At 42.3% G+C, this 14390-nt stretch overlaps 1 protein-coding gene across 6 annotated transcripts in view; it reads right to left on the bottom strand.

Annotated features, from left to right (window-relative positions):
* Window positions 1–1463: 1463 nt before the first annotated feature.
* The window catches only part of GAPVD1 (GTPase activating protein and VPS9 domains 1), a 58865-nt gene continuing 45938 nt past the window's right edge, over window positions 1464–14390 (bottom strand). For all 6 annotated transcript variants that reach the window (XM_075260159.1, XM_075260160.1, XM_075260161.1 and 3 more), the window contains 6 exons: window positions 12206–12365; window positions 10589–10776; window positions 8457–8670; window positions 5940–6012; window positions 5144–5341; window positions 1464–3078 (listed from right to left, as the gene is read on the bottom strand). In XM_075260159.1, the coding sequence (XP_075116260.1) occupies window positions 2938–3078; window positions 5144–5341; window positions 5940–6012; window positions 8457–8670; window positions 10589–10776; window positions 12206–12365 (974 nt within the window). In that variant the 3' untranslated portion in view covers window positions 1464–2937. The remainder of the gene's footprint in view (window positions 3079–5143; window positions 5342–5939; window positions 6013–8456; window positions 8671–10588; window positions 10777–12205; window positions 12366–14390) is intronic.

Raw genomic sequence — 14390 nt, 5'->3', positions numbered from 1 at the left:
ATATTTTATGTCTTCTGATTATAGCAGAATATAAAACTGCTAATAAGCTGAAAGTGTCCTGAATTCAGCGTACTACTAGTGATGCCATTATGTGCTCCAGTTGCAGCGATATCAGTACCATTCATTTCATCACAGATATCTCTGCACTGTCAGGAGGACTGGCCTTACAGCTCAGTATCATCATTGAGGAATTACAAGGGTATGGAAGAGTTCTTCCTGACAATTTTTGACATTACTCTTAAGACCCCCTTTTTTTTCTCAGTAGGGGTAAGTTCACACGGCAATTTTTGGTCTGGAACCTGAGGCAGTCTCAGGTTCCAGACCTAAAGCCAGGTAGCTGCGACTGAAAGCCGGGCACTGTACCGGCATTCAGCCACGCACTTCTAGTCCAGAGGAGGGGGTGTCTTCAGGCTGAATTGTGAGGCAACTCAGCATCAGCTGGAAGAAACGGCTCGGAAAAAAATGCTGAGCAGTTCCCATTGAAATTAATGGGAGACGTTTTTTGGTCAGGATTTTGAAGCAAATTCGGCCTCAAAATCCTGACCAAAAAAACTACGTGTGAACTTTCACTATGTGAGGGTTAGAAACTATGTATAAACTTTGTTTCTGGGTCTTCAAATCTGTTTTAGGGTTGTGATGTGACTGACTGGTCTCAAAGTCACATGGTAAACTACAGTCGTGTAAGACCAGCCTAAGTCTGCAATTGAGGGTTTTTAATTGCAGACACATTATACTCAATGCAGCCTCTTACACCACTGGATATTTTATCTGTGGTGTGCCGGACTGCAACCGAGGTCCGCACTTTTTAGAACATGTCTGTAATGGCTGCAATTCACGGCACAGGTCACGAACATCTGCGGAGTGTAAGTTGCTGATCAGCAACTAGTGTTGCTGATCAGCAACTTGCGGACCGTAAAAGCATTACGGTCGTGTAAGACCAGCCTTAGGTGCACACCAACAGAATTGATGGATGTTTTGAGGTTCGCTGGTTCCATGATCACATCTCTGCAGACTGAGACTGGTAAAACAATTGCAGACAGAAGCAACTTTTGTTTGGTTTTGCAGCACTGCCATGGATATCTTTTTTCAGGTCACTTTCCAAATTTCACTAATGTGGGTGTCCTTAAACTTACATTAAATGTTGTAGTAATTTGAGTTGCCATAGTTTTGTGTTTTCGGCTTCAATTTCATGCAGTGTTGTTCTATTTTTCATGTTAAACTTTGACTTTTAACCATGACTGCTTCAGATGTTTTTCCATACGGAGATGTGATCATAGAATCAGTATACCTTGACAGACCCATCAACTTAGAACACACATGGCCTTGGTAGGTGCACACCAAAAATCATTCCCTTTTAGAACTCTGTCAGGACTGACCTATCAAGCCCTTAAAAACAGATTTATAGAACAGCACAAGTAATAAAAATTACCAACTACGGGGCAAAATACAGGCCTGAAGTGCTACATGTAATGGCAGGCATACTTCATGTAAAAATAGGGATGTCCTGGTTATTTTGTCCAACTCCTGAATCTGGTATTGCAGCTCAGGCCTATTCATTTGACTATGGAGGAGTCTCAATATCAGACACAACCCATGGACAAGAATAGTATTGTAACCCCTATAAGACATACAGACGTCTATGTAACCCGAGCCTGTCAGAGGACAGTAGAGCTGGGAAGTTTCTTGTACATGAAGAGGATACAGAAATCTGAGAAAAGAATAGGGTGTAACATATCAGGTTTCCTACAGAAAGTTTATTATAGAAGCAGAGACACTAGGAGCTTCTTAGGAAATATTACAGAAGACAACCATCCGTTCTTAGCTACCTCAAGCTTAGGTATATATCATACATGTTAAATTCTGTAATAATATAGAAAAAAGTTTCACGTACTGTGCAGTTTGTGTGTAAAGATATAAGCACATATACATAGAGTCATGTCCCTTTAACCCGACCTACAAGAATTTGATGGTTCCAATGGCCTGGAACTGATGTGCCAAATAATCCAGAATCTAGCATTGGAAGACTGAGCTATTCTTTCCCTGGATTAAATGAATGTCACCGTATGTATCCATATCCATACATACACACTACACATCCACCTATGTTACAAGATTTACAAGGTTTTGAATCGGACCAACTATATTAAAATTTAGCAGTCCTGGACGTGTACAATAAAGCAAATGCCATGATAGTTCTTCTACAATAGAAGTGCTCTTATTACAACCCCGCCGGCGTGTAGTTAGTCATATAGTAACCTCTATACATCGATTGTGCCTCAGGGATATCAATAAAGTTATGCTGCATTCTCAGTCTATTACATTACAAAATGGCTGCTCCCATCACGATCAGACAGATCTGGACTAGGATCCTGCCATCTACTATTTCCAAGACTATAGAGGAAATCGATTTGAAAAAATCCCATTCACATTCTACTTTTGGCAATAGTTAAGTGAGGAAAGTGACAGAAAACCGCATCCCTTTTAACCCCGAGCGTCCAAGATTTAGCGGTGAGGCACCTCACTCCCAAACAGGCAGCAAAATAAAATTTTATATACTCTCTATTATTGCCACTAATCCCTATAGCTACTTGTATTAGATAGCGGTGACAACCCTGAAATGAGATGCGCCTAGTGTATCTTAAATCTAAAATACTTGAAAATGTGGTCCCTTTTTTTTACATTTCTAAACCAAAAAGAAATAAATAAAATTCCAAGCAAAATAAACATTTTTTTGTTTAGTATTAAGTTTGTTTAAAAGGACGCAGTATTAGAAATTGGGAAGGGACTTTAAGGAAAACCAACCGCACCACAGGCCTCTCATACCCAGAAAGGTGCCACAACTCCTCTCTGTACAGTTATGATACAAGAAGCAGTGCTCTGCTGCCCTCTGCTGGCAGACAGGAGTCACTTTTTTTTTTTTAAAGCAGCTGGCTGACGTTACTTGCGATCGTCAATGGTTTTAATAAACTCCACTGCCGCGGTGAACTGCATCCACCAGTAGGACTCCTCTCCAGTAAGACGGTTTGAGTAGAAGTTGTTGATGTACTGTACCGTGGACAGGAGGCAGGGCGGGTTAGCCTGGAAAAGGGCACAATTAGAACCAGTTAATGAACATATGACAATAAGTGCAAACAATATCATTTATTTTGCTTACTTATATAGCGCCATCATATTCAACAGCGCTTTATGGAGATATTGTCAGTCACTGTCCCATATAAGGCTCACAATCTAAATTCCCTATCAGTATGCCTTTGGAGTATGGGAGTACACCAGAGTAGCACTCTATGTATATGGGTCGAAGCCCCAAATGTGTTTGTAGAAAGTGACTCAGCCAAATAAGAGTGACTCTACCCCCTTCACTGCAGTGTCTAGCACAACAACATCCTTAGGAGTGTGGCCTAGCTTACTGCAGCTGAGCCCTGTTCACCAAAATGGACGTCACCGCGCCACGTACTGCGTTGATGGAAAAAGGCAGACCACAGAATATCTTGAAAAACATTGTTTTTTTAAAAAAAAACAAACAAAAAACTAACCATTTTCTCCCTAAGCTGTTACAAAACAATAATGTAGAGGCTAATGATGTGATGTTTAAGGGTTGTCTGCCCCTTTCTGCAATACCAGAAGGTAAGAAGAAACCAATATGGCAATTTCTGCATTAGAAACCTGTATAAGGCCCCACAGGGCGTCCCGTAGCTGTGGGAAAAACCGTGGCGGCAATGCATTGCGGTTCTTCCCATAGTGTTTTAAACAGAAAGTTCAGAGTTTTCCGTATGGAGAAACCGCCGGCGCTTCCGTAGGTATAATTGACATGTTGCGATATCCAGAACTACGCTGGTTTTGGAAATTGCAGTAAAAACCACCGTGCGGACAGGCCGCAAAGTGGGGATGGGATTCGCTAGCACCCCATATCCACTTTGCCTGTAATGTAAAACGCTGTGATTTTTCCCATGGTGCTTCCGCCGTGGGCAAATAGGCTGGGGCCCCACGGGATAGAATCCTCACTAAGGGTACATTTACATGGAGGAATTTGCTGTGGCTTTGGGGGAAGATTACACCCCTGAATCCATGAGATTCATCCCGAATCTGCCAACCATTTTTCTGAGGGGAGGTAAAGATTGCAGCAAGACGCTGAGAAAATAAGCATCTTGCTCGATCTTGTCGCAGCTTGAGCCGCTTTTCTGATTAGGCCTATTCAGCAACAGAAACCGGTGACAGGATACATTCACATGAAGAATTCTAAGGAAGTGGGTGATATATTGTGCTAAAGTTCTATCTGCCTCATAGCTTACACACTGTCTGTGTATTGCTATCTTATTAAAGTCTACGAAATATAACTAAGTGGATTTTTTTTTTTCCTTCATAAATCTATAGTGCAGGTGAAGATAACTCTGTTTAGAACTGTGTAATATACTTTATATAAGTGCCTGTTTATTCACTTTTTTTCCACTAATTAAATCTGTACACTAGAGGTCTATGGAGAGGGGAGGGGGAAAAGAGACAGCCCAGCTATTACATGAAGAACAACTATCAGAAATTATCCAGCATTCTCTGATTTGAGACCTCACTCACGTAATGCTGTAGTCTGCCTCATATCTCTTTCTTTTTCTCCCCTCCATAGAGTTCATTGTAAACGGGCAAAGCTTGTGTATGGAGTACAGACTGTATCTATTACTACTGTATATACTTTGAAATCACTCAGATAAAGAGTATCTATTAGTATATGATATAAAGTATATTGTAAAGTTTGTTCTCACCTGCACTAATGATTTAGGGAGAAATACATGGAAGTACTTACACTTGAGCCAGTCTGTCCGGCCTGCTACTTTTACAAGCAGGAGACCGGAGAGAGCGATGGGGCTGCACCTCAAAGAAATACACTGGAGATTCTGAAAACAGATCATGTAGATAGTATAGGTAGCGAATGATCACTTTAGGGGCTTTCCTCCAATACATTGTTGCACGTTATTTTTGGAAAGTGGCAGAATGAATGTGGGTTATAGAAATGTTAGAGCCTACATATACAGACAGAATGATACATAATATAGTAATAGTGGATTTACAATAATGTAGTTTTATTTTCATTATCTGGGAAAAGGAACAAAACCAAAGAGAAAACTTCTCCTAAATGGTACTAGATGCTCACCTTGATAAGGACAAACACCAGTACAGGGACAAAGTCATCAGCTCCAGGGACAGAGTACTCATTGGCCAGACTGAGAAGGTTCATAATGGTAGAACACATGCGCAGGATACACTGCACCTTGTCCCTGGGGGTTTTGTATGCACTAATGGTACGGATTTCAGCCTGTGCAGAGGGCCACGGAGCTTCCCTCAAGTACACCTAATAGAAACCAACAAAGAGACAAAATAATAGTTTATTACATCCCTTGGCCTTCTCCCTCAATGTTCAGAAGATTTATTCATTTTGCAAGGGTGCTGAAAGTCCAGAATCCCAGTGTAACAGTCTGCCCCCGCTGTTGTGCTCCTATTTCTAATAAAGGCAATCACCAGTTTTGCCTCATCACACCATGCGATTTCTGACACTCCTATTTATACAGCACCTGGTCCATCTCATAAGGCATAATGCATTCCCCCTGTGAGCACTCCTGAGCCAGTCACTGATCCGTCTATATTATTCTGCTTAGGCCCCATAACGAAGCCCAACTACTGAATCTGCTGCTTCTTCTGTACTACACTGTGTTTGGATTATCGTTCACTGATCCTGACCATGTGCTGCTTCCTACCCGTGTATGACTTCTGCCTGTTCTGGACTACTGAACCTGAACTGCCTGCCCTAATCAATTATCTTGTCTACAACTTGCCACTGATTTTCAGCCTGTACCTTATGGTGCCTCATACCAAAATCAGTCTGTACCATTTCCATTACACCCAGTATGAGCATCTGCTAACATGACTAGACCGTAAACCTGCGTACTGACCTCGGGGATCTGTAAAGCTCTGTGATTGGCGGTCACCACTTTGGACAGTCTGTGGATGTGTTCATATAACACCCTGTGAGGAGGAAGGGAAAAGCAGTCAATAAATTCTGTAAAAGACAATCTACTTCCTCACTTATGTCACATTCTGGTGGAGGATTAAGACTAATATCACTATGTAATACTTCCTAGCAGGTGAGGGGTGACTTAGGGGGTCCCATATAAGAGTCAATTTTAGTTTGAGTGTGGTCTTACATTGTGGTTGCTTTGAACCTCACACATTGGGAGAGATTTTTTTTTTTTTTTTTATCAAATATGTGCTTAATGGAAAGGTATAGGACTTGCCCATAACACCAAATCAGATTGCACTGTTCATTTTCAAAGGGAAAACTCATTGGTTGCTATGGACAACTGGTCCACGTTTTATGTCCACCAATTTTGATAAGTCTTTCACATAGTGATGCTAACATCTGTAATAAAGCAGAGCGGGTGCAGTTGATGACCCCTGACATAATGGAATTTTAGGGTTCACCAGTGTACGGCAGCTCTGCTATGATCATTGTATATATCTTGTGCATCTTCCAGGACTGGTGACTGATCACTACAGCTGAATGGTGTGGAGTCTTAGTATAGGTGTGAGGCGGATTCACCAGCCTTAACAGTATGCCGGGTGGGAGACTCCTAACATTATAGTTATCTATGGCTGAATTCACACTTGCGTTGGAGTCTCCACTGCAGAATCCGCTTAAAATCAGCGGAAAAGTGGTAGACCCCATTATAGTCTATGGGGTCTGCACGTAACCACTTTTTAAGTGGACTGGTTTTCCATCTTTTCCCCATGTGGACCCAAAAGATGGAAACCTGAATGCTAGTGTGAATATACTGCCAGGAGTTCCAGCGACATAATTACAGTACATTGCTTGGAATTATAGAATTCACCTGTATGTATCACATCGCAGAAGTTTAAAAAAAAAAAAAAAAAAAAAAAAAAAAAAAAAACAAAAAAAAAAAACACGAAAATGTCCACGGCCTGCAATATGCATACAAATGTATGAGAAGGAGCCTTTCAATGCACAGAAAAAGACCTCCCAGTTCAGGCAAGTTATAAACACTTTGAAGAAAATCCAGCACCATGAAATAGCTCCAGATGTAAATAAAACTTAGCTTTTAATAGTAGAAAAACATATCCAAAAATCACAAAAATCTGAAAAATAATTTATATATTATATATATATATATATATATATATATATATATATATATATATATATATATATATATCAAAAACAAAACATAAAAACATGTCACAAGACAAAAAACAGACAAGATGCCATATTAATACTTGCTTACGTGTTTCAGGGCATATGCCCCTTACTCATAGCACTGCTATGAGTAAGCGGCAACACGTAAGCAAGTATCAATATGGGATCTTGTCCGTTTTTCTTTTTGTGAGGTGTGTTTGTTTTTATTTTATTTACATTTTTCTGATTTTTGATTCTTGTGATTTTTGGATGTTTTTCTATTATTAAAAGTTTTATTTACATCTGGAGCTATTTCTTACGCTAGGTTCACACTAGCGTTCGGGTCTCCGTTCTGTGGTTTCCGTCTTCTGCATGCAGAAGACGGAAATCTGTCAGATCGGTCCGGCCGTGAGCGTTTTATGCTCTGCGCCGCGAAACCGATTTTTAAAAATCGGACACAGAGTACTGCATGTCCGACTCTGTGTCCGATTTAAAAAAAAAAGGTTTTGCAGCGGAGAGCATAAAACGCTCACGGCCGGACATCTTTCTCACCCATTCAAATGAATGGGTATGAAACAGTCCTTCAGGTTTCCATCTTCTGCGCTTATTCTGGGTTTTCTTCAAAGTGTTCATTGCAGAAGATTATATTGACTGGATTTGGCATCTATATTTCCTAGGAGTATGCTGCAGTAGTATTAAAGCTGACTGTGTGAGTGGTCTACATGTATTAGGAAGTTGTCGTGTACCCAGTCCACTAATATTCTAGATAATATACCCTAAATGCAGAGGTACACTTTAAAAAGGACCTTCCAACAACTCCAGGCCATTACCTCTGTTAATAGACACCTCTCCACTGATTCTGGTACAGCTGGAATTTTTCCTCTAGCCCACCCCCATGCCTGAGCAGTCAGTGCTGTTAGTTTGGTGCCTGGTGTGTTAATTAGGCTCTATACTGTCAGGCGGGGGTTTGATTCAGAGATCCAGTCTGAGGCAGCCATTGTCACAGCTCACACCCCTTGTCTACTCCTGCCTGATACCGCTCTCCTGACAGAGCGTCTAAATAGTATATCGGGGACAAAAACTATCAGCACTGATTGCTTGGGAATGGTGGGAGCTAGAGAGGAATTTCAAACTGTGCCAGAATCAGTGGAGCAGCAACTATTAAAAAACTATGTAAAAGCTGGACTTGGCAGAGGTGGTTGAAGATCCTCTTTAATAGTCTTCTGCCCTCCATCTGTCACTCACTTCTCCTATCTGCCTCCTTTTCCCTCCAACTCACTGGTCACGTAGTACATCGGCATCCTGGTTGGGGTAGAAGGCCAGCTTGAAGATGCGGTTCATCACACTTCTCTCAATGGCAATTTGTGCGTCCTGTAGCTGCTCCTCACTGGCATTTTGCCATATGACATCTTGGGCCATAGCTCCGTATAGCGACTGTAAGAATTCCTCCACCTGCGCGGTTTTATCATCAGCTGCCGTTAACTTCTGGAAATCTGTTAGGAAAATAGAACAACGTAAAACATCAAGAGGACAGAAAGCTTAAATGTTATCCTTATGTATAAAACACTAGGCACAATGGCACATAAGGGTAACTATACGTAACTATACTACATCTGGTTCAGAAATACAAACAGGACTAAAATACTGATGGCCTATTATTAGGATATGAAGACTCCTGGGACCCCCAAATAGAAGTTTGAAGTGCCCATTGTCACATGGCCTATTTGCAGGGTAATCTCAGTACCATTCAAGGCAGGTTGAGCTACAATACCAAGTACAACCATTATACAACATATGTCACTACACTGGCAAATAGCAAATAGGCCTGCACTGGTTGTACAAACACTGCGGTCTATTTGCACAGCTGAACGGTGATGGTACTGAGTGCCAGAATCCCACGAATCTCATCCTAAGGCCACCGTTTTAGTTTCTGAAAAAAATCTTGTAACACTCATTCACACACTGCAGAGGCAACATCTACTTTTAAACACTGCCTATAAAAAATTTGGGATAGCATGGACCACATGAATGAGTCCAACTAGTTGCCATGCAGAGCCTTTGCAAACACCACATGAATGTGCATCGTGTGGAAGTACATTCCTGGTGCCCCATACACCTTCACTAGCTTTTCTGGCTGACAACAATTCTCCCCCGACCTCTCCACACATACGCACACTCTTTTTGGCTGAACATATATTCATTTTCCAAGGAGAAAAGTTACCAAGCCTCAGCCAGACACCTTTGGTGGTGGTTTATTTCTCATGTGAACAAAGAATCAAGCATGTTAAAATTCCCAAATCTAGATGGTTGGCAGACCCCATTGACATTGGTAGGAGTGGTCAAGGTTAGATTCCCAGGCTCTTGGTGGACAACCATGTTTAATGTATACAGTATGCATAAACAGATCAGACAGTTCCTAAATAAGTGTAAAAACATTCAGTAAAATTCCTAAATGTGCAGCATGATTGTGTATCAGTGTAACCAAGTCACCTCCATGGGACAATTGGGTGAATACAATCCGTAAAAGTCATAGTAAATGCAGATGTCACAGCTGGTGACGCTACTGACCACTTGTTGTGCCGCAAGAAAATACATGCAAACTTTCCTTGCAAGGTTTCAATTACCACCCCCACAAAAAAAAAAAAAAAATGCAAGAAAATTTCTACATTTAATTTCCTATCAAGAACACATAGGATCCCTTTAACATTTTCCTATCTCTCCAACACATTTTTTTCTAATTAGCATGTTGGAATAGCCTTAACAAAGGCTATTCGTCTCCTACCTTTCATTGTCTTCTCCGTGCCGCCATTTGCCTAAAATTCCTTTTTTCTCAGTATGTAAATGAGTTCTCTCGCAGCACTGGGGGCAGGCCCCAGCTCTCAAACAGCACTGGGGGCATCCCCAATGCTGCCAGAGAACTCTCCAGCGCCACCTCCATCTTCGTCTGGAACGAGGTCTTCACCGCGTTTTCTTCTGGTGGTGTCTTCTTACTTCTAAGGCCTCGGGCAAGCCGAGTGCGCATGCCCACCGGCCATGAGAAAATGGCCACTTCCAATACTGTATAAGTGGCCGCGAGCATGCACAGTCGTCTTGCCCTAGGCCTGAGGCCTAGAAATAAGAAGACACCACCGGAAGAAGACCTCGTTCCAGACGAAGATGGAGGCGGCGCTGGAGAGTTCTCTGGCACCATTGGGGATGCCCCCCCAGTGCTGTTTGAGCACAGGGGACCGCCCCCAGTGCGGTGAGAGAACTCATTTACATACCGAGAAAAACCGGAATTTCAAGCTAACGGTGGCGCGGAGAAGACAACGAAAGGTAGGAGAAGAATAGCCTTTCTTAAGGCTATTCCGACGTGTTAGAAAAAAAAATGTGTTGGAAAGATAGGATCCCTTTAAGGTCAGGGAGATTTACCTTGAATAAACTCCTGGATCTTTTTCTCTTTACTTTCTAACAAGAGCCGAACGCAAACAGTGGTGAAATATCGTGTAGAGACTTCCTTATCACGTAGAACTCTCTGCAGCAGTCGTTCAAGGTGAGCCTGCGTGCTCTGTAAGCCCTGGCGACATCTTGTAAGATAGGCAATATAAGATGCTCTTTTCCTAGTAACCAGCAGAAAAATAATCAGCACAAAGCAAGTAAACATATAACATCTGTATGAAGTATCTTTAGATCTGAGTCACACGGCTAAGACAGGATATAGAGAGGGCTTCAGGATAGACTATCACAACTTATGTCAGGGGAGTCACTTCTCAGGACAGCAAGAAGTGGCTTTTGAGCCAGTGGACTTGACCTGTCCATGTACTGAATGGCTGACCACAAATGTAAATTCTCAGCCACCTCCACTTTCCATGATAACAGCCAGACCCAACAAAATCTGCTAAAGGCCATGACACAAGTAAGGGATCACACACTTGGCAAGTTCACCTCCTCCTGTTGCTTGACAGAAGAACTTGTGTTATGTCTATCTGGGGAAAGCAGAGACAAGTGAGAGTCTCAACATTAACCTGAATACTGGCCATACTCTCTGGACCGTTGACCAAACACTTGTTTGACCAACAGATTAAAGTGCATATTTGGCTTAGGCAAACAGTACTTGTGTCCTGAACAGGCAGAAGGGAGAAAGGGGACACCTCTGTCACGTCTCTCAACAACTTTTACAGTGTTGTGAGCAGTGGCGTAACGACCTGGGTAGCAGCAATAGTGGCTGCCACAGGGCCCAAGACCTTATGGGGCCCGGCAGGCCCCTGATGTTTTTTTTTTTTTTTTAAATAAATAGGCCGTTATCTGCTGGAGTTTCCCTAACAGGTAACAGGCCCTATTTACTTACCAATCCTTGCTCCTGATCAGAGCCACCTCCGCGTCCCCTTCCGTGGATGCGGCTGTCAACTGGAGCGGGGATCAGTAAGTGAGACTGCGAACCCCAACAAACATTGCTAACATTATTCTCTGGGGTCTTTTCTGAACATGGAATATAATGATCACAGGGCCAGGAGAAGCAATGGAACATTATTTAAAAAAAAAAAAAAAAAAAAAAAGTGTTACTCGCCTCTCCTGCACTCCAGCATCCTTTAAGTGTCTTCTGGTCTATTTGATGATGTAACAGACATCACGTGGTCCAGGCTGGCGTCATTATGCGTTGTGACGCTGGTCTGGCTAACGCGACATCTGTACCAATATTCAAGAAGGCCGTAAGCATCGGGGAGTATGCCAGAGCCTGGGAGAGGTAAGTAACATTGTTTTTTATGTTCGTCACCTCCTCTGGGTCACCGATACTCTGGAGTCCGAAAAGACGCCACAGTATAGTAATTGTTCATGGGTGGTCCACTATGGGGCATAATAGTGTATGCAGGGGCCATTATGAGATATTATTGTGTGTGTAAATGTGGCGTTATACAGTGTGGAAGCCAGGAAAGTGGGCGCTATGCTGTGGAGCGCTATGCCGTGGGCCCAGTCTTTGCTTGTTATGCCACTGCCTGCTAGCGTTACAAAGTTCATGGACTGTGCATCCCTCTACGCATCCCACCATACCTGTAATCCTCTGCTATTGATGCAAGGATTTTGCTGCAAGTCCGGCTGTCAAATCGGCTGACACAGCGCATGGTTTCCTGAATCTGTGCCATGAGGTTTTTGTCCTGTAGATTAATGGCCTCGGCCAGCTGAACTTTAAGAAAGCATACAATCTCATTGTCTGTAAAAAATAAAGATTTCATAATGTAAAGTTCCCATAAATTACATAAAATTAACAAGGCCCAAAATTCTGCTTAAAGGCAATCTGCCACCTCCTATAAACATATTTAGCTGCCACAAACACAAGTGATGACATTTGTTGTGATTAAGACTCTGCACCACCGTACCACCGTCCTGCTGAAAGTCTGGCAGTGTGCAGAGGAAACTTGTCAGGCTCTCTACACAGCTGGCACCAAAATACAGGCAGATCTTCCATGCAGTAGGTACATTACTTATGGAAAGAGACCTGAGGTTTTAGGGGAGAGAAACGTGTTTTATATTTTTAGATCCAGACTCTAAATCACTGGTCTTCAGCTGCTGTGAAACTACAAGAGCCACAGACTGGAGGAGAACCCTGCTTAAAATGCTAAATAAAGTAAGACACCAGTATCTGCATGGAACAGGTTAGAAGCCTACCCCTAGAAACTGGACACTGTTCACACATTGTACGCTCCACACATCTCCTTCTGACTCTAAACAAGACACTGAGAACAGCTGATAGGTGTGGGGGCCAGGTGTTGAACACCCCAGAACTTATATTTATAGCCTAACAAAAAACTTGGTGATCTTCAGTAGTTGATACCTTTTTAATGGCTAACTCATAATGATGACAAATGGCTAACGTTTCGAAGCGCAAAGGCTCCTTTGTCAAAGCAAATTTAAAAACATTTTTGAAGGATGTATATATATATATATATATATATATATATATATATATATATATATATATATATATATATATATATATATATACACAGAGCAGGCACAAAGGGTGTTAGATTTCAGGAGGGGAGGGGGGGGGGTTGTTAGTAGTTGGTGAGACAATGTAAGCAATTGGTGGAGACATTTGCTATAGACAATGTGGTAATTGGTGGAGACAACGTAAACACTTACAGGTCCTTATCAGATCACACGCTACTGTAAAAAGACATGAACCCCTGTGATGCATTAAGCCCACACTCTAGTGTCTGAAACAGTGTCATGAATTTATATTCATGTATGCGCCTTTCTCTCTTAGATCTGAAATTCCCTCTCAAAATCAGAATTTTCATGTCATTGGTGATGTTGTGGTCCCCCCTGCAAAAATGTTTTGACACGGGAAGGTCAGATCTTTGTTCTTTAATAGTATGGCGATGTGAGTTCATGCGCAGTCTAAGCTGCTGTCCGGTCTCTCCAACATACAGATTTTCAGTGGAGCATTTGGTACACATAATTAAATACACTACATTGGATGTGCTGCAGGTGAAGGTACCTGGAATGTTATATTCCTTGTTCGAGTTAGGTATCTCTATCCTGTCGGTGGTCAGTATGTGGGGCAGGTTTTGCACCTCTTATTTCCACATGGAAATGTTCCTGCGTTGGTTGGGGATGGTAATGAGCTACTGACCATCATATTCCTGAGGTTTGGTGGCTGTCTATAGCACAGGAGAGGGGGGTCCGGAAATATGGATGTTAGACGGTTGTCTTTTTGTAGTAGTGGATGTAATTTGCGTGTGATACCTCTCAGCATCTCCAGGTGAGGGTTATATGTGACAACCAGGGGCACTCGGTTGTTCTCCTGTTTGGTATTGTATCTTAATAACTCCGATCTTGGTATCCTGGTGGCTCTGGTGATTTGGTTATCAATCGTTCTTGGATGGTAACCCTGCCTCCAGAATGTGTCTCTGAGGACTCCGAGGTGTTCTTCTCTGTCTGCAGGGTTAGAGCATATGCGATGGTATCTGATGGCTTGGCTGTATACAATAGAGTTCTTTATGTGTTTCGGATGAAAGCTGTCCCATCCTAGGTAGGTTGGTCGGTCAATCGGCTTCCGATACAGTGATGTCTCAATTTTGTTGTCCTGTATCTTGATGACTGTGTCTAGGAAGTTTATTTCCGAGAGGGAGTGATTGAGCGTCAGGTTGATGGTGGGATGGAATTGGTTGAATAGTTCATGGAAGGTTTTCAGCTGTTGTTCAGACCCAGTCCAAATGATTAGGATATCGTC

Source organism: Leptodactylus fuscus, chromosome 11, assembly GCF_031893055.1.
Source record: "Leptodactylus fuscus isolate aLepFus1 chromosome 11, aLepFus1.hap2, whole genome shotgun sequence".
NCBI classification, from domain to species: Eukaryota; Metazoa; Chordata; class Amphibia; order Anura; family Leptodactylidae; genus Leptodactylus; species Leptodactylus fuscus.
The sequence above is the reverse complement of the archived record's forward strand: the minus strand, read 5'-3'. Positions and strand labels throughout refer to the sequence as shown.